Consider the following 24,272-nt stretch of genomic DNA (forward strand, 5'->3'; position numbering starts at 1 on the left):
ATCTTCCAGAGACTTATATAAACTATCCTCCCTTCAGGAAACAGGTGTCAGCCACTAAAGCCGAAGCAGAAAAGGATGGAGTGAAGGTCCCCACGACCCTGGCGGAATACTGCATCAAAACTAAAGTGCCTTCCAATGACAACAGCTCAGATTTGCTTTATGACGACTTGTACGACGACGACATTGATGATGAAGATGAGGAGGAGGAAGATGCCGACTGTTATGACGATGATGATTCTGGGAATGAGGAGTCGTGACGTGCTCCTTCGAGGCCCCTGTACTGCCCTGCCGTCTCAGGCCAAAGGGAGGGGAGCAAGTGGGGACCTAGCAGTGGCCCCTCAGCAAAAACCTATCATGGGGGTGGGGAAAACAAACGGCTCCTGGTGACTCCCCTTATGGATCTCAGTTTGCTCCTTTTTATGGACCTCTTAACGGAGAGAAACTAATCCTCCACAGAATGTCTGAATTCTTGCATTCTTTACCCTTCCATCACTGTATTGATTCTTTTTTTTTTCTTTAAACTCAAACTCCCACCTCACTTCGTCTCTGCAAAGTGTTCACAGCAAAACACGTTTGGTCTGTTTTTAGATTCTTGAAGAACTAGTCTTTCATCAAGACGTTTAATGTGTTTAAAGCTGGGAACCCATCGGGAGTTCACAAGTGCTGCATATGCTGGGTAGCAAAAGAAAAAAAAAACGTAAAAGCCCCACAAAACATTTCTTAACAAAGCAAATTTGCCAAGTTTTAGCTGCTCATTTACCTTAGTGTGTGTGCATTCGTTCAGCCCCGTGGTGGTGAATTTTCTTTCCCTTCTTAAGGCTGGGGTACAGCAGGCGTCAGGGACTTTGTTCTGAACCTGTTGAAACGTGTTCCTAAGGGCACAGGGCCCTTCAGCCTAACACAGAGGCCTCAGCTACTCTGAGAGATCAGATTTTGTTTTTCGAAATCGATTGGGATCTAAAGCCTGAAATAAATATTCATACTTTACATAGAACTGATTGCTATTTATTTTGAAGGCAGAGTTATTTTTTTCCCCCAGGGAGTGGGGAGAGAGTGGGGATTAGTGTGTGTGTGTGTGTGTGTGTGTGTGTGTGTGGAGTCTTAGTGACGGGAACGAAGAGTTAAAATCACTATGCTGGTTTTGGTTGATGCTGCTGGGGGAAAAAGTCAAACTACTGGGGACCACTGTTGGGAGAGAAAACATCTGTTTTATATATTTAACATGGCCTTTCCCTGAAAGATACACTCTCACCATGAGGATTTTTTTTAAGTAGCGAGTTTTAATTACTTAGTATTAATACTAGGTGCATGTGTTAAGATTTTGGTTTTCATTGAGCTGCTTATACTGATAGTGGTAACTGTGGATATATGTGAGACATGCGTGACCGGTTCCCGCTTTTCTCACTGGATGTGACCTGGACTTTTCTCTCCTTTCAATGTGCTCGGGCTATGGAGTGCAAGCGGAAGTTGTGCATGGAGCTTTCCCCTGAGCTTCTTTGACTCTTCTGGCAGAGCCAAGGGAGTTGGCTGCAAGCAGTGTCTGGGCAACGCTAGATCTTCCTGCCACGCAATTGCTGCAGCCTTGATTTCCCCGGTGTCGATCGTGTGTTACTTCAATCAATACCGAGTTCCATCAGCCTTCACCAACCAGGGACTTCTTCAGTACTTGGCGATGATTTTTGTTTCTTATGGGGGCGGGTCAGTTCACAGGAGGGCAGTGTTCTTTCAGTGGGGAAAATACCGCTATGAACCTACTTCAGATCCCTGCGCGCTAGCGTTCAACTCCTTTTCTTCAGATCGTATAGCTCAGAAAGAACGAAAGGGTTGATGAGGGACAGAGGTAGGATGGACCCTAGGACACAGTCTGTGATACTTAGGTCCTTAGTTCCTCCTTCCTTTCTGATCTCAGGGTTTTCATTCGCTCTTCAAACTCTCCAAACATTTGCCAACTAATTCCCAGCAGCCTTCTCTGGAATCTAGTCTTAAAAAAGTGGGAATGTTGAACGTGCTAAGGTTCACATGGGACACTGTTGAGCCTGGTCCCAGAATCTGTCCAAACTCCATGGCCTACTTGCACCCCTGAGTCAAGCGACTCCAGTCAGATTCAGAGAACAGAGCAGCTCTCCTGTGACAAAACACCGAGTGCAAACTCTCATAGAAGGACGTTGAAACTAGTTTTTTGCCCCACACATACTCATAATGCTCTGATCACCCCCTATCAATCACTCCACACTCCCAAAACACACACGCGTGCGCCGCGTGCTTGGTCTTACGCTCTCTCGGAGCCCTAAAACTAAGCCTTTTCTCTTCCTGCCAAAGCGTCTCTCCCCCAGGGCAGGCCAGACTCCTTGGCACTGTGGGAGGTGCTGTGCTGCTCAGCCCTGTCGCACAGGCCCTGCTGGCCTCTGTTTTACGTTGACTCAGAGAGCCAGGTGGAGGTTGTACCTCTCAGCCTTTGGGGTGTTACTCTTCAGAGCTGGGTTTGCCTCTGATGAGAGCAGTCGTCAGTTCCAGAAAAGACTGGGGTGTGCTGATTTGCTAGGAGGTGGGACATTCTGATAGCTCAGACTGACTTGTAAAACCCAGGTGCTGGTTCCAGAGCTGTGTCCTGCGAACACATACTATGGCAAAAGAAAACTGAAGCACGTAACTTCTTTCGGGAGTGGAGATCTCAGGCTTAGGCCACAACCTTGTGAGTACAGTTGTGCTGATTATTTGGTGTAACATGAATTCAGGATCCATCCTGCATTTTTAGGTTCCTTTCGATTCTAGTGGAGGCCTCTGGACGCTCTTCAGGTCTGTGTATTTTGAGGCTGGGTGGAGAACGTACATTATGATTCTGTTGTTGCTTCTCGCAGTCTTCCCCTTTCATTTCACATCATTCCAGAGTTCTTTTTTCTATTAGCCAAGCTTTTTTGTAGTCCCTTCTTTCCTCTTCCCTGGTAATTATTTGCTTCTTTATTTGCTGGTTTCCTTATGTTTGGAAAATACATAGTAAGCGATTGAAGGGGAAAATGTGTAGTTCTCCACTGAAAATTAACTCTCTACCCTCCCATCCTGATTTTTAAAAAGGTTTACATTTACAAAGATTCAGATGCAATTTTCAACTATTCTGAAACCAGCAGGACACACCTGACTTTAATAGTTTTCTTAGCTGAAATTGTAGATGTTTTTCTTTAGTTTAACTTATGAGAAAAGATTATCTGATGCATTTTGTGTTCAATTTCCCCTTTAGTGGTTTATTTTTTGTCTTTTTCTGCCCATCTGTCTACTAATAAAATGTGAAATAAAATATACCTGTATTGCTACTTCCCCATGGGATGACCCTCTTCTTTTTTTGTGTATTAAAATTAAAAGGTGGTCTTAATACTTGCTCTGTTCCCTTGCAGATTATGCACAGGAGTCAGCTGAAAAACTAAAACAAAAACCAAATCTTGCTCACCTGCCTTTTGACAGTCTGCTCAACTCACCTCCTTGCAGAATAAATATCCCCAAATCCTTACCAGCTTTTAAGAAAGGTTATTAAAGACAAAGCCATTTGTTAACCTTAATTCTGAAATAGGGCGCAAGCTGCCAGTACAAGTAGGTCGGTGAAGTGATGGAGGAGTGCTCCACTGCCCTCCTTACGCAAGTTTTTTGTTTTCATTGTCACTTGTCAACTTCCCGCTGCTAAAAGAAGGGATCAGAAAGCAATAGATCACATAATTTAGTAAGTTTCAGTTGTGGACACTTTTTTTTTTTAAGCCAGCAGTGCTTGACCTATCTGATGAATGACCATTGATTGTGGAGGTCAAAAACAGACAAGGTAAAGACTGTACCCCCTGGGCTGGTTCTGGCACGCTGACTTGACGGGATGCTGTAATGCCTCGGGCAACACCTCAAGGCCTTGAGCCAGCTGCCAGGCTGGAATACAGCTGCGCCTCAGACAAGCACGGAGATCTGCCTCCTGGCGGAGACATGGATAGTTTTACGGCCCCAGTTCCTTCTGGACTGGTGGCCTGGAATCAGGAGGGAGGAGCTTAAGAGAAGTCAGAATCCTGGCCCCAGGTGAATGGTTCCTTGGGACTTTCTGGAGCAGATATTTAGCCCAGGACCCACTTACCTACTTCACACCACCCTGGCTCACTAGTCATCTGTCCCGCCACAGTCCTCGACGGTCAATCAAGATTGCATTTGGTTGATGAAGAGCAAAGGGCAGAGAGGTTTAGCTGTGCAAACTTAGGCCTGGAACTGTATTCTCAGAGTTCTTACCTTTGTTCCTTTGGAAAAGAAATTACCCTACCGTAATATCCTGTTGACAAGACCCTTTTAGAGACCGCCTTGTCCCCTAAGTCTGTTACAGAGTTGCAAGAAAAACAAAGGTAACCGTTGATAAGCACTGCCTGTCAGGAGGGTTAGCTACCTTGTCAGCTGCGTCCTTTACCTTTTCCCTCCCTGAATGCTGATTGTTTTGGGACAAGAGAAGGGCCCAGCAAAGCAAGGAATACCCACTGAAGCCCTAACACCCTGTTATCAGAAGCCTGTGACCACGGGAGCTCTACTTCAGCCCTGTGAAGTCCAGGGTCCCTGGAACCATAATGAAGATGGTCTCTGCCCTGAGCTCTCCCTGAGTCACACCACACAGAGAAAGTATGCTCTCAGAACTTTATTAGGTGGAGTTTGGGCAAAAGAGAAAACCTCTGAAACAGTCGCCCACCTGGTTCAGGACGACTGGAGACATGTTGTCACTGAGATGAAGGCATATTTTTGATTTTTTTTTTTTTAAAGGGGAGCTGACTGGCTGAGTATCTCTGAGCGCAAATTCAGATTATTTTAAAAATGGTCAGCCAGAGGAAGGCAAGTCTCAGATCAGAAGCCGAAGCCCCAGCTCTCTGTGGAGACAAACAGGTGCCACCTCTAAGGGGGGGGGGGGGCGGGGCAGGGCTATCTCTCTGCCATTCCCAGATCAAGGTTTGGAGGGAGGGGAACATGACAGATGACAAAAGGACCAGTTTCTCAAAAAGCAAGGGATAAAGTAATTACACAGGGACGAAAACTCAAAAGAATGGTTTACAAGGGAGGGAGAAGGGAGGGAGATGAGCCGTGATTCTTCATTGGTACCTGACCCCAGTCCCCAAACTGCCTCCAGCCAGCCCTTCCAGACGCTGCCCACCGGGGGGCTCTGTAGAAGGCCTGAAGGCAGAAGGGGGGAAGGGGGCTGCTGCTGCTACAGCAGGAAGGGGCTTGAGTGGGGAGAGGAGCAGCTGCTCCCCCCTCCCCCAAGCCTTCTACCACATTTACAAATACATACATAAATACATTACATACAACAGGGAGTCTGGGAGGCAGGCTCCCCACAGAGGCTCGGCTGACACGTCTCAGAAACTCTGGGGAGGGTGCCGGGCTTTGTGCGCTCTCCTGCCCGGGGTAGGCCCCGCCCTGGCCCCCCAGCTCTTCAGGGTTCAGTTTGTCCAGTATGGAGAGTTGCCGTAGGCAGGTTTGGAGGCTTGTGACTTGGGCTGCAGGGAGCTGGGCTGGCTGCGCTGACCCGCGCCGCTCTGAGGAGGAGGAGAGAAGGCTGTCAAGGCTGCAGCGGAGCCCCCAGCCCAGGGCAGGATGGCCGCCTGCTCCACCGGGCTCACCTGAGCGTCCTGCGGGAGGTGGTGGTGCAGCAGCTGTGAGTGAGGCTGCTGGTGGGCGGGCAGGACGTGCACGAGCGGTGAGGGCGCGTAACCGGGGCCCAGGGGCCCAGGGGAGCCCAAGGCCGAGGGCAGGCTGAACGGTGGTGGGGTCCCTGCGTGAAATCCCTGCCTGTCGAAAGTCTGCAGGGCAGAGAGACGACAGTGAGGCTCGCTTGGCAGCACTCTGCCAGCCCTCCCGCCAGTGCCGGCCCTCCCTCACCTGAGTCTTGCTGTAGACGGACCCAGTCACATCAGGGAGGCCGGGGCCGCTCGAAGACGCCGACACTCCTAGAAGGAAAAGCGGCTGTTCCCACATCAGCTGGCCCCAGCGCCAGCCTCCCCCCGCTCCAGGGGCCCTCTGGGGCAGCCTCGCCTGAGAAGGAGTCAGGGGAGGAGACGACTGCTCTGGGCCGCAATCCTGGAAAGGCCTACCTTTGCCAGGCCCAGAACCTGCAGACTTGCTCTGTGCCTGTGATGATCCACCATAGCCACCCTTGGTGTAGTCTCCCGCCGCCGCCCCCTGGCTCACGTCATCGTAACCTAGCACGGCAGGGGACAAGAGGCACGTGTGAGCTAGGTGAGCCTGTCCTTCCCGTGCCTCTCCGTGGCGGAAGCACCCCTCACCTGCGCTGTAGCTGTGCTGGCCATAGCCACTGGCCTGCTGGAAAGGGGTGGTGGGGCTGCTGAGGCTCACACCGTGCTGCTTGGCTGAGGCCGGGGGGACCTGGTGGCAGGCAAGCAGGAGAGGCATTAGTAGGGGGACAGAGCTGGGGGAGCAGGTCACCCCGGCTTAGCCTCAGGAAGTTCGTGGCACAACCACTAGGGAGGTGTCTTCAGTAGCGCAACACGCTAGATCTCAAAACAGATGGGAAAGGAACCTCGCCCCCAAGCCGGACTCATTCCTCAAGGCCAGGTGACACTCTGAGTGGGGACCTGTCCCTCCCTCCCTGCTTCCGTTCCCTGGAGCTGGAGTAACACCCCCCTGAATACTCACAAACACGGTGGGCCCATACTGGAAGGCACTGGGTACGCCTGTATAGTAGGGGAGGCCAGTGTAGCTGTAGCCAGGTGGCAGGGCAGGGTTCAGGAAGGGCTGCTGGGCTGTGTGGTGGGCCTGGGACTGGCTCTGCTGGGGCTGAGCCAGGGTGGTGGCAGGTGCAGGGGACGCAGAGTCTCCTCGGCCAAACTTTGTGACATCACCTGGGAGAAACGGGGCACTGAATCCAGTCACTGCCCCCTATCCAGCCAGGAAAAAGCCAGACTGGTCCCTGTGAACAGGAACAGGCCTGGCTGCCAGCACAACAACAGGAAGCCGGTAGGTCTCTGCAGCCCTTCTGCGTCTGTTTCCAGACTCCCGGGATGAGCCACAGGCCAGTCCGATGAGCACTCCGCCCCCATGCCTAACCCCCTGAACAAGACTAACCTGAATAGGGATTATTAGCAAGGCTCCCATCTCGACTGGCGAGGGCTGCGGGTGTAGCGAAAGGAATCCCATAGTAATCCTAGGAGAGACCAGAGAGGTTCAGTCAGCACAAGAGCCTCACCCCACTCCCAGGACAGCAGAACCTGCAGGCAGTACGGATGCTCCAGGCAATGCCACATTCCCCAGGCCGACCAGACCGCAGGGACGTCACAGGCACACCACCAGAGGGCAGCACTCACAGAGAATTCAAAACAAATGGTGCCGGTCAGAGCTGTGCAGTGTGGCGGGCACACAGCATGTAGACGCACTGACCGATCCCTCAGCCTTCCCCGGGCAGAGCCAGCGGAGGCCCAGTCACACACATCCATTCTACATCACAGATGGATGCTGGTGAATGTCATGGGCCAAACCAACTCTCCTGGCTTCTCCAGTGAGAGGGATTCTGAAGGGCAGCTAGGAAAGTTAACAGGACAAGGAGAAACCTGAGGAGGAGGAGGGGCCAAAAGGGTTTAACAGGGGTCAGGTCCTGAGCTAGGAGAGACCGCCCACTCTGCCCTGGCAACGCTGACATTGCACAGGAGTCAGGACAAGCGTGGATGCTGAGGCAAAACACAGTGGAGCTCTATGAAGAAGGGGAGGCCTGCCCTGACCCTCACCCACCGCCCAGGGCTCTGCCAGCCCTGGACATACTACACCCCGGTCCTCTGAGCCGAGGGAAAGCCCTCCTGCTTTCCTCGTGGGCAGCAGTGTCTAGGAAAGGCACCTACAGCCTCCTTTGGCCCCATCTCCCGGACACCTCCAGGACACCCACGGCACCCTCAGACCAGAACCACAACAGAAGGCAGGGCTAGAAAAGCACAGTTAGTAGAACACAAGCGGGGACAGGCCTGGAGGAAGCCCAGGAGGGGGAGCTCTTTGACACAAGAAAATCCAAAGGTGGAAATGAGGCACAAAAGTATCAGAATCTAAGAAATAACCAAAGGGGAAAATGAAAGAAATGCATCTCAAAAGGCAGGCTCAGAGGTGATTGCTTCTAAGGCACAAAAAGATTGAAGCAATATGCAGCAGCCCAGGATGATTCCCAGGGCTAGAATCCCACTGAGTCATTCCTAGGGGCCCAACCAGGCACCACCTTCAGACTCATTCAGGACCACCTCCTGCATTCCATCTCTGATGCCCTGGGGCTCCTGGCTGCAAGGTTTCCTGAGTGTCAGGGGGACTAGGGCCGCTTCTGGTTTCCCTGCAAAGCCCTAGGGCTTAAGGCATCCCCAGAAACCCTAAGTTCTGTTTTCCACTCTAGAAATCTGTCATCATGTCCTCAATATCCTTTCTGGGCCCTCCAGGGACATGGGCAGCAGCTGGAAAGTCCCGCAGGCCCCTTGAGCAGTAGTGTGATTGGCTGCTGGTTTGCACACTGGGGAAGAGCTGCCCAGCTACCAACCTATGGAAACATTCCAAGCAGATGAAAGGGTCTTCTGAGAGACACGAGCATCAGCCACTGGGGCCTGGGAGGTAGAGGTGGTGCCTGCAACTCCCTGAGCTCTCTGTGGCCAGCCCAAGAGGGGCTAACACCAGTGGAGAGGAGTCTGAGGAAGGACACCTCACCTTCACTTGGGGAAAAGGAAAGACCATACCCAGGAGAGTTGACATCGGGGTCCAAATAGCTATTTACTCCCAGACAATGTGACAGATGCCCTGGTCTGCTGCAAATGATCAGGAGTCTGGGAAACGCCAGACCAAGAAGGGGGTACAGGAGCCTGCAGGCTGTCCGGGCAGGGAGCGTGCCTCGTCCTGTACCTCTTCTGCACTGCAGTCCTGCTCACGTGGCCATCCCAGAGAAGGCCCAGTGCTTCATCCTGGTAGCAAGGGCCAGAATAAAGAGGCAATGCTGCCCTCAGAGTGAGACTGCAGCAACCAGAGAGATCCTGGGGCCAGCGTTCTTATACACGGGATGGCAGGCTAAACCCAGAAGGGCCCTTGAAGACTGCTGGCTCCAGCCACTCACTCAGAATAACAAAGCTGCCATCACGAGCATCACCAATGGCCACTTCAGAAGCCAAAAACACTAGATGGTACTTCGGAGAGCACTTTTTTAATAAAAAGTCTAGGGGCACGTAAGCAGCGCCACGTCCTGTTTGTTTGTTTGTTTTGGTGGGGGGAGGGGTGGAACTTGAGGGAAGAGAAGGACCCACGTTTGGTAGGGACACTGCCTACTGGGGCCCCAGGTCCCAATGATCTTCAAGATCCCCAGGCACGAGCGCAGGACGCTCGAGTGCCCAGGCTGTAGGTGCAGCAGGCACAACCACCAGATGGAAGCAGCTTTCTCAGCTGTGGTGCTGAGGGAAGTCCTCAGGCCGAGTGTCCTGAAGGCCAGAGAGGGTAGCAGTCACGGCCGCGCGGGTGAGATGCGCGAGACTCAAGAGTCTGAATCCCCCCGGCCACCAGCCCAAATCCCACTCACCATCGGCAGCCGTGACTGCAGCATCTGGAGCTCGTCATAGCCATAAACCTGTGTGAGGACCAACAAGGCTGTTAGATGCCCTGCCTTGACGGAGTCTAGCTGGAGAAACGCCCGGGATCCGAGCGGCAGAGGTGGGCTCAGGGAAGGAGCAGCAGCAACCCAAGGCCCCCAGGTCCTGCCGGGGGCCGGCCCAGAGCCCCACGTGCGCTCACCGGGTAGGCAGGAAGCAGTCCTCCGGGGCCCACGAGGTACTGGCTGTGCAGCAGGGGAGGCGCCCCCTGGGGCAGGCTGGGGGGCGCTTTGCCTGTGAAGGCAAACTCAAATGGAGTGAAGGGGCCACCACAAGGGCGAGATTCCTCACGTACTGTGGGCACGGCGGGTGTCGAGCCCACTGTCACGGTGCCGTCCCAGACGAGGCCACGGGCAAGAGGGGAGGGCAGCAGCCGAGAGAAACGGAAGCCATGCTAGGGGGCGGGGGAGACAGAGCACGTGCCACCACATCCAGGCTGTGTTACCAGAGGGTCCGCGCCCTGCGGCACAAAACACCGCCACCCTCTCCTGAAGTCCGCACTGCGCCGAGAGGGCCCGAGCAGCAGGAACCGCCTGCCCCTCAGAACAAAGCAGGCCGGGCAGCGCCAGGAGAGGCACAGCTGGGCCAAAGGCGGGCGAGCAGTCGCTACCAAACCCACAGTCTGCCCGGGTCTGGCTGCCAGGCAGTCACAGCAAGAGCAGAAGAGCCCACGAGAGCTGCTCCGTCATCTCAGCTCCAGGGATGAGCGAGGACAGAAAAGAATGGGGAGCTACGAGCACAAAGGCTGCCAGGGATCTGCCCAGGGGAGCGTGCCCCCAGACACTGATTTCAGAATCACCCAGAACCTGGCCCCCACATTAGCTCTAGAAGATCCGGCCTCAAGAGGTGAGTGGAACAAAGATGACAAGCAAGTGGCGGCACAGCCGGAGGGAGACTGTGAGCTTCCGATGCTCGTGGACCCCCCCAGGCCTGCCCGCCTCGGCCTCCTCCCGGGAAGCAGAACAGCACCTTCGAGGGGCGGGGGAGCTGGAAAGGCCCCGGGGGGCACACACCTGAGGTCACCAAGGGCGTGGCCCTGGCACTGCTGCTGGGGGCACTCACAGCAGTACCGCCCAGGCAGAGGCTGTTGACCGTGTTCATGCTGCTTGGCAGGCTGAGCCCTGAGGACGCGGCACTCGAGGCACAGGTTGCTGCCGTTGAGAAGGTGGCTGAGGACTGGAGGGAAGGGGCGCTCTCCACGCCGGCATGCTGGCAAGACAAAAGCCAGGACACATGGATCTGGGGGCAAAGCACAAGAGTGCACAAGAACCGGCCTGGCCTGTGTGCCCGCAGTCTCAGATGGACCAGTGTGCTCACCGTGGCCTCTCACACTGCAGCCACGGTAGGCCATTGGGACACAACTCATCAGCTGAGCTTTCAAGACCATTAAAATGGAGATTTACGACCAAAAAACCCTCCCAAAAAATCATTAAAGTTGCTCAGGCTTTGGTAAGTGAAACAAAGCACAGACACAGATGAGCACAGAGCATCTCAATATGAGGTGAAAAGCCACCTCACAGAAAAGCAAGGAGCCTCAGGAGAGTCGAGCCTGTGGCCACAAGCAGCCCAACCCAAGTCAGAGCCTTCCTGGCTCCTCTGACCTGAAGTCACAGGTGGCCAAGAGAGGCCTTTGCTCCAGGATCTGGTGACACTTTGTGGGTCACCAGGGACTACCAAGCAGGGCCCGGCCCGGCCCGGCCCTAGGCCTGCCCGACAAGAGCCACCGAGGAAAGAAGGGCAAAGCCTAGCAGAAAGCTGTGAGGAGCCTGAGTGCCAAGGGTCCTGCCCAGCTGCTAGTAAACGAGGCATCAGGAAGGGCTTCAGGGGCTGAGGGGTGGGTGGAAGAGATACACCTGGCTGGGCAAAGCAAGGGTCAAAGAGGGAGGAAAAGGCTCTGCAAGACTGAGACCAGCCTCCAAATCAGAACTTGTGCGCAACAAAGAAGCCGGGAAACTCCTGGAGGGGAAGCTGAAGAAGCGAAGGACCAGGAGAAAGGGGGCCCCCGTGTGCTCTGCTTTCCACGGCACAGACGGCGCTGTGCGGGTCCCAGCCCCGCGGGCCGCCCTGCCCACCCGAGCACTAGTATCCAGAATCGGCTCAGCAAGTGAAGACTGCTGAAATTATGGTCTTCTGGGGCTCCTCGGGACTCCTGCCCCTTCCGCCTAGATGGACAGACAGAACCAGGAAGACGAGAGCCCAGGGTAGGGCCAGGGCTGCCCAGCACCCATTCCACAGCCCCCTGCGTGGAGCCAAGGGCACCCGCCACAGGATCAGGAACGGCTCTGACCACCGCACTGTGATGGTGGCACTGGCCACACAACCTTTCAACCACAGGATTAAAAAAAGAAAAAAAAAGAAAAAGAACATTCCCAGACTGGGGAGTATGAGGAATCCACGGGAACTCCAGAGTCACTCAGCAAGCCTCTCCTACTTCAGTGGACCCTGGCGGCGTGTCTGTATCTGCCCCCTCACCTCTCAAATCTGTGAGGGAGACAAGCTGCTGGCTCGCTCGGACCATCCGACGGGGCTGCCACTCAGCCCCTCAGATGGGCCCAGAACAGCACAGCTGCACCAAACCTTCCACAGAACACAAAGGGCAGGAGAATACACTAGATTTCCTTTACAGACAAGGTAGGAAAGACCTGGCTGTGACAGACTATGATATATCCGACTATTCAAAAATCAATTCATAAAATGACAAACCTAGAAAAAATATTTGCACTTCCCATCACAAAGGGCTACCTACTACAGAAATAAAGACCACAGACCTGACAGGAAAATGAAAAATGTAAACAGCTCACCCAAAAAGAAATTAATGGCTTTCCAATATATAAAATAGATGTTCAAGCTCTTTCGATTAAACACTATACTGACAGGTCATTTTTCTATTAACACATTGGAAAAATACAAATATTTGGTAACATCATTTCAGGAGGACGTGGGGAAAGAGGACATTTCATTCTTTGCCAGTGAGATCTAAGTGGGTTAAAATCACTATGCAGAGCAATTTGTATAAAATGACAAATGCCTAGCAATTCCACCTCCAGGGTTTACACTCTAGACACAGCTGCACACGTGAAACACGTGCAGAAGGTTATCCACCGTTGTTTGTACAGGCACATCTCATGTTCTTGTGCTTCTCAGATACTGCGTTTCTTACAAAGTGAGGGTCTGAGGCAACCCTGGGTCAAGAAAGTCTATCAGCACCATTTTTCCAACAGCATTGGCTCACTTCCTCTCTCTGCGTCACATTTTGTTAATTCTCACAATATTTCAAGTCTTTTCATTATTATATTTGCTATAATGATCAGTGACCTCTGATGTTACAAATGCAAAAAGATTACAACTTGCTCAAGGCTCAAGTGATGGCTAGCATTTTTAGCTAATAATGTATTTTTAAATTAAGATATGTTGTTTTTGTAGACATGTTATTGCACACCTTAACAGACTACAGTATAGTGTAAACAAAACTTATATGCACTAAGAAATCAAAAGATATGACTCACTTTCCCACAATATTCCCACGGTGGTGGTCTATAACTGAACCCACAGTATTTCCAAGGTATCAAGACTGAAAATGGCCCTAAAGTTCCATCAGAGGAGGCCTGATTAAATAATGTAATGCAGCAGGGCTGTGAAAAAAGAACAAAGAACTCTGATTCAACACAGAAACCTCCTGAAGCTACACTGTTAAGTGAGGGAAAAAGATAAAGGACACTATGTAGAGAATACTCCCATTTATATTACAGGAAAAGAAAAAGGGCAGAAGGAAAACTGCTATGTATGCATTTTATGGGTTTATAAAATACAAACTAGAGGATCAAGAAAATAGGAGGAAAAGGCGTACAACCAAGTAGAAAAGAGACAAAAACTTTTCAGTATATATCTTTTTATGTCTTTCGTTATTGAATCTGTGACGATGTTAGCAATTGTACTAGGTGATTCTGGCTGTGGCCATTGGGACTGTAAGATTTGGGGTTTCCTGCTATGACACAGAGTGCAGCTAACCCATGAGAGCAAGAGCTCTGGGCTCCAACACACAGTGCCCGGAACAGGAGGCCAGCTCTGCAGGGCTCACAAAGGGAACATCTCAGGGCTCCCACTGGCCAAACAGGAGGCACTGGCTGGTGGGCAACTTACTCCAAGGGCAGAGATATTCACACCAATCTCTGCTATGAAGACAGTGATCTATGTGTTTTAAGACAAAGAATTATGTGTAAACTGATTTCACTTGGAAAGCTAGAGTATGAAAGCCATGATGTTAGCCAGGTCCTGATAAAGGATAGGACCTGAATCTTCCATTGCTTCATTCTACAGCGAAAGATTCGACTTCTTCTTCAGAGGAAACCAATTTCCCCCAGTTTCCCGACTCTCCCATTCATCTGCACCCAAAACTTCCTTCCCTACTTGAGGAACCATCTACTTCCACCTTGTGGAAGCCTGCTGTCTCCCAGGAGAGGGACACTGTGCTCTCTCCAGGCACCTTTCCTTCCACGTTCCAGCCTCCCCAGCTGCTAGCACAACACCCGCCTGCTGCCCTGCCTCCTTGCACGGCCCGGCTGCCAGCCCTCAGCCCACTCGGTCTAGACCGAGTCCTACCCAAGACCACGCTCCCAGCTCCACAGCTCAGAAGCCGCACCTCAGCAACCACCATCTAGGTCACTCTTCAGCGCACCAGGACACTCGCCCGCTTGTGCTTCCACTCTTGCCTCTCCATACCCACACTTCCTTCTTCAACAGCAGCCTTCCCAAAGCCTCTGCCTCTGAGCTGGGGAAGATGGCCTGAGACGGCAAGAGTGAAGTCTCCACGACCACCAGCAACCTGGAATGCAGTTACACTGACTGGGCTGTCAGTCTCAGAGACACGCGAGCTCTCCCTTTCCTTTCAAGCACTCTCCCTACAGTGGGCTTCACAAAGTAACAGAGCATTCCCCAGGAACACTGCTCTTGATTAAACTTGACTTTTAGTAGAGCCCATGCGGAAGTTAGCAACGAGTCTACTTTCCTCTACAAAACTTGCAAAGACCTCAACATAAGAAGCCCCAGCAAATAAAACCAACCCTGCCAGGTAGAAAGGTCTCCTATCATGAACAGGGAGCTCAGTGAGTTCTTGGGAACAAATTCACCACCTGACAGCCCTGCCAATCATCTATCAGGTATGGAGAACCAATTCTTCCACAGAGACATGGACTTAGGAAGCAAGATGTCCTCCATGTTGCCTAGGAAATCATCTGTTCAAACCATGTACCTAGATGGAGACATTACAGCCAAGCTATTAGAGTATTTCAGATATTTAAAATCCACAAACTAAAGCCCCACCTGCACATGACTAAGCTCCAAGCTGGCTAAGCAGGGTGCTGGGCGAAGGAGCAAGGAAAACACTTACCGTGTGTGACGTGCTGGTGGAGAGCACCGTGTGCGCAGAGGAGAGGCTGCTCTGGTGGCCGGAGAGAGAGCTGGAAGACAAGGCAGAGCCCCGCGTGTGCACCCCCCGGCACTCCACTCGAGGGACCCACGCGTCTAGGAGGGCTGCACACGAGCTTGCCCATCCCTTCACATCCTTCCTTCCATGTGGCCTTGGAACCCAGTCCAGGTGCTCTGTGGTCAGAAATGATCTAAAGGGTCACTCACCATGAGGATCTGGGACATCCTGCCCTAGGAAAGCTACAGAGCCAGCTCAGACAGCTCTAACCATTTGCTCTGCAGACTGTAAATGCTAAGAACAGGATTGCACTAAGAACACAGCCAGCCCCAGAGACCCCATTATATTTGTGTGTGAGGGAAGAAAGTTCCTATGTTCAACCCCACATGCCTGAGACAGAGCTTGAATTCCCATCAAATGCAGAACTCAAACCAAATGCTTTTGTTCCTGGCTACAGGAGGAAAGAGGAGAAGTCTACTCAGAAGACAGGGTAAGGACCAGACAAATCCCATTCTCCTGCACCCTGTTCTGATAACTTGATCTCTGACACCACGACAAGTGCGAGGCAGTGACCTGCTCAGAAAACCCCCAGCACTCTCACCCCACATCACAGCAACGGGGCCCAGAATGCGGAGGAGAGACAAGGTTCGGGGCACCCTCCTGAGGGCTGAAGAAGAGTAGCAGTGACCCCTTGGACCCACCTGATTCCCAGGGGACCCAGGGCTCTGTGACAGCAGGGGCATTACAGGACAGCAAGGCTTTCACACTCGGTGCCTGTGAGACCCTACCCAGCCACCTACGCTGCGGCCCTACTGCAAAAGGCCAGGACGTCATGCAGGGAGCAACAGTGGGTTCTGCTCATGGGAACAGCCATGTAGAAGGGCTCCAGGACTTCGCCCCCGTGTGCCTCGGACTCTGGGCCCGTATTTTCCACATACCTGCTAAGCTGAGAGAGGGGGCTGCTGGACAGGTCACCAGGCTGGGACAAGGAGGGCAGAGCGGCAGTGTGCTGGGGTACAGAGGGCAGAAGCGGAGTGCAGGAGGTGGTGCTGGGCAGGGAGCCCACGGATGGGAGGGCGGAGGGAGGGTCTGTTGTCTTTGGAGCTGGAACAGATGAAGGAGCTGTAAGAAACAGATCTGTTTAGCGCCAGAACCAACCGTTAAGTGTCAGAAATATGCTCAATGTTTTGTGACACGTCAGGCTCAGTTGAGACATATACAAAGTTACACCCCTGGGGAAAATGCACAAGCATGCCACAGGTAGGCCCTTCTCTGTCTGCTGCGACTATGGAGAGGACTGTCAGAACACAGGTCCCAGGCAAGGAGAGAAATGACATCTTTACCAGCATACACAGCCCCTCTGGGGTGAACATACTCCTCCCAACTAAAGGAACCCGACCCTGAGCCACACCCAGAAAGGGAAAGAGGCTCTAAGTTTGACAAATACAGTTACAACATGAGCACAGCAAGGGACAGTGAAAATCTGGTAGGCGAACCACCCAGGGGTTAGGTCTGCTTCTATCAAATCAGGCTGACTTTGTGAAAGGTCACAGACAGTTTAGGGCAGGAAGGGGTTGATAGCCCAGGGTACATATACTGTGGAGAGCTACACAGGCCTAAAATCTGCAGAAGACACCCCTGCTGTCCACACCTACTTTCAAAAGCGCAGTGAGCACTTCCTTCGCATGTGCTTGAACAGAACAGACCTCAGAGCACACAAACGCACGCGTTAGGCTTTCAGAAGAGCATGAATGCGATCAATCCTAGCTGCAGAAAAGACTCAGTTTTAGTGCCATCCACACATACAACTCAGATATGTGCTTGGGAATAAAGCATCATTGTCTTTTCCAGTTAGGAGGTGGCAGCACCTTTCCTTGGGAGGCCCTGGGAATCCAGGGGACACACACTAGTCTCTAAATGGAGGATAGCTCGAAAACCAGAACAGACAGCAACAGGTCAACACAGCACAGTCAGTTCTTAAGAGTGGTCTTCACAACCCTGAGCCTTGTTTTTTACTCACAGTCCTTCCCAAATGACACCTGGTCTTACAGAAACTAGATAAACACACCATAGATGTCCCTGGCCCCAAACTCACCTCCCTGAGTGTCGGATCACGTTAATGACAGGTTCACAGAAAGCCTCTCAAAGAACGTGTGTTTGTATGAATTTGAGTGTGTATGTGTGTGTGTGTGTGTGAGACAGAGAGAGACAGAGACAGAGAGAGAGAGAGAGAGAGAGAGAGAGAGAGAGAGAGAGAGAGAGAGAGAGAGAGAGAGAGAGAGAGACGGTTGGAGAAGAGAGCACAGGACATAAAAACCTATCTAAAACATGCACTATGTTTTACGGACATTTCACATCTCATTATCTCACTTAAAATCTCCAGTACACCTCTATGTGCTCTCGACCCCATGCCTGGACAAAAGAAACTTCCCACTACGGCTTGTGGAATTCATACTTCCTGTGACACCAGTGTTCTCAGAGCTACCCACGTTATCACATGTGTCATTTCAATTCCAACTGAGGCCCACTCCTGGTCTGGCAAAATCCCATGGCCACTCTCCAAAAATTCCTAAATAAAGAGGGTCTTTTTGACTTCCATACCGATAGTGGATACCCATTTGCTTTACTGAATGATGAATGAAAATCAGTTTCATTTTAGACTATGATCATAACCATAGATAAATTAGCTAAGAACAAAGGAAACAACTAACGGGGATTCACCTACACTATCTCCAGTGATCACTGAGCTGTGCTGGATGTGGAGGGCCCCCTCCTTTTCTCCCAAGTGTTTATAGTGAGCAACATTTTATCTCTCTTCCTCACAATGTCTTTCCTGAACTAGCATGCCAATTTCTGCTTGAAATGTCTTTCACATTATTGAAGTGAGAGCCCTCCGAGCATCCTGGAACCTGGGCCTCTGAGCCAAGCATCTTTTAAATCCAGCCTACACTCTACACTTGGGGGTGCAGTCTGACAAGGGCAGAATAATACAATACCTCCTTCTTGCTGTGGATATAACATTTCTAATAATACCATCAGCTCCAACCTGGTCACGGGGAATCTCTATCTAAACTCTAAACGCAAAGAAATGATGCCAACGATGGATCAGACACAGCTCTCAGAAAAAATGTAGAAGGACTATTTTTGCAGAATTAGCCATTGGCCAATTGTTTTCCCATCGCATTAGCTACGCTCTTTTTCTGTCTGTGGTTTCCACCAGCCACGACAAGAATAGTTAGCTCATATACTTACTGTCTACTGTCTGCTGACTTCGACTACCACCATGTCCATTCTGTAAGAAAGAGAAAAGAAAGTAAACCCGCAGAATCAAATGACAACCTAGATGACTTTCTACGGGATTTAGCCACAAACATATGAAGCATTATGAATTAAGCAAAGAATTATGGCCTATTTTGTTTTGTTTCTTAATAAAAGGAGAGGCAATACAACAAATTCTTAATAAATCTCAACAAGCTGACATTTTTTTTTAAAACAAACTGGGTATTTAAGGAAGTAACAAGGATAAAACATAAGACCAAAAGCACAGGAAGCAATGAAACAGTCCTAAAAATTATTAAGCCATAGGAAGGACTTAGGAATTCTCATTATATTGAAATCTCCACAAGCCTTCCTGTCTCAAGCACATTCTGTCTCCTGAGTACCCCCCATACAAGAAAGAAAATGTTTCCAAATTATAACAAAGATAACTTTCATACAAGGAATTATCATATTTTATATTATTAACAAAATGGTTCTCAGAGAAAGACGTTACTTTGAAACATGTTTTTTTCTGAACTGGGTGGGGAAAGAGTGAGTTAGGACTGTTTGGTAGTCAGTCCCAAAAAGAACAGAATCTGAAAACAACTGGTTTGAGTTAACCATAAAGCACTTCACTGGAACCTTCTCACAGAAGGAGGCATCCTCACAAGGAAAACTTTACTTCCACAGACTGGGTGGGGAGACCCGGCAAAGAGTGATTGACACTGGAACCTACTGGGCTCAGACACTGGTCCTGGATGGAAGAAGGAAACTGAGGAAATAACCTTCTCACAAATGTCAAAACTACTTAAAAAAAAAAGACAAACCTTATAGCTTTTGACTCTGCCTTAACCAAAATCCAGTACAATTTCTGCTCATAAAATCTTAATTTACAACACATTTTAGTCTTAAAACAATGAGATTATTTACAAGAAATGTAGACAATAAAACAGAACTGCTAGGAAAAAACAAAACGAGTTAAAAGACTGAAGTCAGAGAAAGGGAAACACCAATATACAAAGACAGGTGGAGAGCAATCAAAGTTCTACTCTTTTGCCTCCCTCTCAACAGGGGTTCACTATTCAGTAAATACATACACATGACATCAAGCATGTGCAGCCAAGACAGCACAAACCCTGACATACAAAGTCTTCTCAAAACTACACCAGAGGGCTTCCCTGGTGGCGCAGTGGTTGAGAGTCCGCCTGCCGATGCAGGGGACACGGGTTCGTGCCCCGGTCCGGGAAGATCCCACATGCCGTGGAGCGGCTGGGCCCGTGAGCCATGGCCGCTGAGCCTGCGCGTCCGGAGCCTGTGCTCCGCAACGGGAGAGGCCACAACAGTGAGAGGCCCACATACCGCAAAAACAAACAAACAAAAAACAAACCAAAAAAACTACACCAGACAAAAAAAAATAGAAAAGGGGAACGAAACAGCTGCCATCATAACTTAGGAACACTTCATCCCACCTAGAAAATCATTTTTTAAATTTATTTGGCTGTGCCTGTTCCCTGACCAGGGATTGAACCCGGAGCCCCTACACTGGCATCGTGGAGTCTTAGCCACTGGATCACCAGGGAAGTCCCTAGAAAATCATTTTTAAATACAAACAACGAAACAACAAGGTCCTACTGTATAGCACAAGGAACTATATTTAATATCTTGTAATAATCTATAATGGAAAAGAATCTAAAAAAGAATATATGTGTATAACTGAATCACTTTGCTGTATACCTGAAACTAACACAACATTGTAAATTAACTATACTTCTATTAAAAAATATTATAAACAAAACCAAAACACTCCACAAACAATGGACAAATTGACACAACAAAGGAGCCATATTATTTGGGATGGGGGAAATTCTAGGCAGAAGCATGGTGGGAACAAAAATAAAGTATCAGATGATCGGGAGAGATCAGAAATCTGGTTCAATGAGCTGAGCAAGAAACGAGGTGAACAGTGATACAGACAAGCAGAACAAGAGGTAAAGTCAGAGCTGGAACTGAGATGTCATGGAGATGACAGATTTAAGCACACAGTCTGATTTATGTTTTAGAAACTATAGACCAGCACGTTCCAAGGCAACGGAATATATTTTTTTAATTATTTATTTATTTTTGGCTGCATTGGGTCTTTGTTGCTGTGCGCTGACTGTCTCTAGTTGTGGTGAGCGGGGGCTACTCTTTGCTGCGGTGCGTGGGCTCCTCATAGCAGTGGCTTCTATTGTTGCGGAGCACGGGCTCTTGGCGCACGTGGGCTTCAGAAGCTGTGGCACGCAGGCTCAGTAGTTTTGGCTCGTGGGCTCTAGAGTGCAGGCTCAGTAGTTGTGGTGCACGGGCTTTGCTGCTCCGCAGCACGTGGGATCTTCCCGGACCAGGGCTTGAACCTGTGTCCCCTGCATTGGCAGGTGGATTCTTAACCACTGCGCCACCAGGGAAGCCCGGGAACAGAATATTCTGCAATAATGGAAATACTGTCTGTGTGTGCTTGGTCTTATATTGTAGTGACTAACCATATCTAGACAGTCAGCATTAAAATGTGGTATGTCTGAGAAACTAAACTTTTAATTGTGTATTTAATTTAAATAAACTACTACACGTGGCTAGTGGTTGCCATGTCGGAAATCACAAAAATAAACTTCTTAAAGAAGATATATGAAGAATACACGGCTTTTTAAAAACATGTAAACCAAGAAAGGCAAATACAGGTGGAAAATGAGAGCAACAAAATTTTGTACAGTAGAAAGCAGATTCCAGAGAGTAACTCTGACTTAGCTGACCAGGTAAAGCCAAATCATAAGCAACCAGTAGGGAAAACCAGAAAACCACTCAACTGACATCAAAGAACCACACCAAGCAACTCAGTACTTATATATATCACATAACTTTGGAAGTGGGTATGGAGGTAGGGCTAAACATAGGAGAAATGTTTTAAACTCTGTACAGCAGGGTGAATGCCCCCTTCCACCGTCTCCCACAGGCTCTAAACTTCATCAAGAGGGTAACACATGGCAAGGAGTACTATTAAAAAAACACAGATTAAGTCAATGCAGACAAAACAAATTATTCCAACGGCAGCCTTCTGTCTGCACTAGGCTCTTAAGACACTAACAGACAGGTATAGGCCCTACAGGGAAGAGACTAGAAGAACAGTCCCTGAAGAATCTAAACAAACTCAACAGAAAAGGCCCACAGGGGCTGATGAAGGAACTCCCCACCCCTAGAGAAATGGCCGCCCACACTGTCCCTCACGAAAGCCCACATCCAACAACCTACTGCCACAGGCAGTTAACCTTTCAGTGTCAAGTGGGCAGCCTGGAATCACCAGACATTTGAGGAAAACATCTAACATGAAAGATGGAAAAGGAAGGGAGGAAAAGTCTCTTAAGTTGATACGTATAAATATTTCCTCAGAATCTTAGAAGGAAACCTAAGAAAAGACAACATACCCAAATTTCTGCTATGCCAATTCAATTGTTTTCATTATTTTCATGTTCTCATCCACTCTTTAAAGTAGCTCTCTCTATAATGCTTGAATGTCTTTGCCTTACAGGAAAGTGAAATATTACAGACTATAGTCCCAGCCTACGCCATCCAAGCCGCTCTGAACAACTCAGGGTATATCCTTACACTATCCTTATACCAAGTGTCTGGGTCCATTCACACAATCCTTGTGCAAGGGTGCTTGAAACACAGGTTTCAAATGAGATGGCCACTAATGGCAAATCCAACGAACTATACGGATTCTACTTAAAAGGTTAGCCATTTCTAAAAGGAAATCTTAGCCAAAAAGCATGATTTCCCAACTACACACTGAACTCCAAATAGGATTTCCTATGAGGAGAAACCGGAAACACCACTAACCATGATGGTTCCTGGAGCTGACTCCGATGGACTCACAGAGCTTTGGTACGCGCTCCTGTCATGCACAGAACTCTGGTCGTAGGAGGAAGATGTTGTTACGGGACTAGTGGAGCTCAGCGATGAGCTGGTCAGACTGGAGGAGGTAATGACTGAAGTTGTGTGGGTGGAGTTCTGCACTGCACTGGTCACTGCTAGGGAGGTATTCAAAGAGTCACTACAAAGAATAAAAGACATGAGACATAAATTTGTGTCACTTTACAGGTTTTCATGGAGTGGTTTCATCTCTTTATTGTCATATTCTAAATTAAATAAACATACCTGTAACTACAAATTTACACTACTGCATTATTTATTTAGTTGTTAATTTTTCTCGTGCAGGATCCAATCCAGGATCATCTGCATTACTTTTTTTTTGTAACATCTTTATTTTAATTGCTTTACAATGGTGTTAGTTTCTGCTGTATAACAAAGTAAATCAGCTATACATATACACATATATCCCCACATCTCCTCCCGCTTGTGTTTCTCTCCCACCCTCCCTATCCCACCCCTCTAGGTGGTCACAAAGCACCGAGCTGATCGTCCTGTGCTATGCGGCTGCTTCCCACTAGCTATCTGTTTTACATTTGGTAGTATATATAAGTCCATGCCACTCTCTCACTTCGCCCCAGCTTCTTACCTGTCCCCCTCCCCGGGTCCTCAAGTCCATTCTCTACATCTGTGTCTTTATTCCTGTCCTGCCCCTAGGTTCTGAAGAACGTTTGTAGATTTTTTGATGATGGCCATTCTGATCGGTGTGAAGTGATACCTCATTGTGGTTTTGATTTGCATTTCTCTAATGATTAGTGATGTTGAGCATCCTTTCATGTGTTTGTTGGCAATCTGTGTATCTTCTTTGGAGAAATGTCTATTTAGGTCTTACACCCATTTTTGCATTGGGTTGTTGGCTCTTTTGACATTGAGCTGCATGAGCTGCTTGTATATTTTGGAAATTAATCCTTTGTCAGTTGCTTCGTTTGCGAATATTTTCTCCCATTCTGAGGGCTGTCTTTTCGTCTTGTTTATGGTTTCCCTTGTTGTGCAAAAGCTTTCAAGTTTCATTAGGTCCCATGTGTTTATTTTTGTTTTTATTTCCATTTCTCTAGGAGGTGGGTCAAATAGGATCTTGCTGTGATTTATGTCAGAGTGTTCTGCCTATGTTTTCCTCTGAGTTTTATAGTGTCCGGTCCTACATTTAGGTCTCTAATCCATTTTGAGTTTATTTTTGTATATGGTGTTAGGAAGTGTTCTAATTTCATTCCTTTTACATGTAGCTGTCCAGTTTTCCCAGCACCACTTACTGAAGAGGCTGTCTTTTCTCCATTGTATATTCTTGCTTCCTTTGTCATAAACTAGGTGACCATATGTGCGTGGGTTTATCTCTGGGCTTTCTACCCTGTTCCACTGATCCATTTCTGTTTTTGTGCCAGTACCATACTGTCTTGATTATTGTACATTTGTAGTATAGTCTAAAGTCAGGGAGCCTGATTCCTCCAGCTCCGTTTTTCCTTCTCAAGATTGCTTTGGGAGGCTTCCCTGTGGCACAGTGGTTGGGAATCCGCCTGTCAATGCAGGGGACACAGGTTAGAGCCCTGGTCTGGGAAGATCCCACATGCTGCAGAGCAACTAAGCCCGTGCACCAGAACTACTGAGCCTGCACTCTAGAGCCCACGAGCCACAACTACTGAGCTCACATGTCACAACTACTGAAGCCCGTACACCTGGAGCCTGTGCTCTGTGACAGGAGAGGCCGCCACAACGAGAAGCCTGTGCACTGCAATGAAGAGTGGCCCTCATTCATTGCAACTAGAGAAAGCCCGCATGCAGGAACAAAGACCCAATGCAGCCAAAAACAAATAAATTTATTTAAAAAAAAAAAAAAGATTGCTTTGGCTATTCGGGGTCTTTTGCATTTCCATAAACATTGTAAAATTTTTTGTTTCTATTTCTATGAAAAACACCATTGGTAGCTTGATAGGGATTGCACTGAATCTGTAGATTGCTTTGGGTAGTAGAGTCATTTTCACAATGTTGATTCTTCTAATCCAAGAACATGGCATCTCTCTCCATCT

General features: G+C 49.3%; 2 protein-coding genes and 1 non-coding gene across 9 annotated transcripts in view; 1 reads left to right on the forward strand and 2 right to left on the reverse strand.

Annotated features, from left to right (window-relative positions):
* The window catches only part of UBE2R2 (ubiquitin conjugating enzyme E2 R2), a 93,637-nt gene extending 92,643 nt beyond the window's left edge, over positions 1–994 (forward strand). Inside the window, exon 5 of the mRNA XM_060155248.1 lies at positions 38–994. Within this exon, the coding sequence (XP_060011231.1) occupies positions 38–257 (220 nt within the window). The 3' untranslated portion in view covers positions 258–994. The remainder of the gene's footprint in view (positions 1–37) is intronic.
* Positions 995–5,329: 4,335 nt separating this feature from the next.
* Positions 5,330–24,272, reverse strand: part of UBAP2 (ubiquitin associated protein 2) — a 99,362-nt gene continuing 80,419 nt past the window's right edge. For 3 of the 7 annotated variants that reach the window (XM_060155246.1, XM_060155245.1, XM_060155244.1), the window contains 14 exons: positions 22,162–22,375; positions 18,289–18,328; positions 15,975–16,140; positions 15,001–15,070; positions 10,628–10,823; positions 9,757–9,848; positions 9,545–9,592; positions 7,084–7,162; positions 6,655–6,860; positions 6,285–6,384; positions 6,093–6,200; positions 5,881–5,948; positions 5,622–5,801; positions 5,330–5,537 (listed from right to left, as the gene is read on the reverse strand). In XM_060155246.1, coding sequence (XP_060011229.1) covers positions 5,442–5,537; positions 5,622–5,801; positions 5,881–5,948; positions 6,093–6,200; positions 6,285–6,384; positions 6,655–6,860; positions 7,084–7,162; positions 9,545–9,592; positions 9,757–9,848; positions 10,628–10,823; positions 15,001–15,070; positions 15,975–16,140; positions 18,289–18,328; positions 22,162–22,375 — 1,663 coding nt within the window. In that variant the 3' untranslated portion in view covers positions 5,330–5,441. Of the gene's footprint in view, positions 5,538–5,621; positions 5,802–5,880; positions 5,949–6,092; positions 6,201–6,284; positions 6,385–6,654; positions 6,861–7,083; positions 7,163–9,544; positions 9,593–9,756; positions 9,849–10,627; positions 10,824–13,120; positions 13,247–15,000; positions 15,134–15,974; positions 16,159–18,288; positions 18,329–22,161; positions 22,376–24,272 lie in introns of those variants that run through there. The other 4 variants (XM_060155242.1, XM_060155241.1, XM_060155240.1 and 1 more) reach the window with 3 other exon arrangements.
* Positions 16,806–16,887, reverse strand: LOC132523969 (small nucleolar RNA SNORD121A). The gene has a single exon (XR_009541734.1). It is a non-coding gene; the product is annotated as a small nucleolar RNA SNORD121A (small nucleolar RNA).

The sequence above is a fragment of the Lagenorhynchus albirostris genome, chromosome 7, assembly GCF_949774975.1.
Source record: "Lagenorhynchus albirostris chromosome 7, mLagAlb1.1, whole genome shotgun sequence".
NCBI lineage: Eukaryota > Metazoa > Chordata > Mammalia > Artiodactyla > Delphinidae > Lagenorhynchus > Lagenorhynchus albirostris.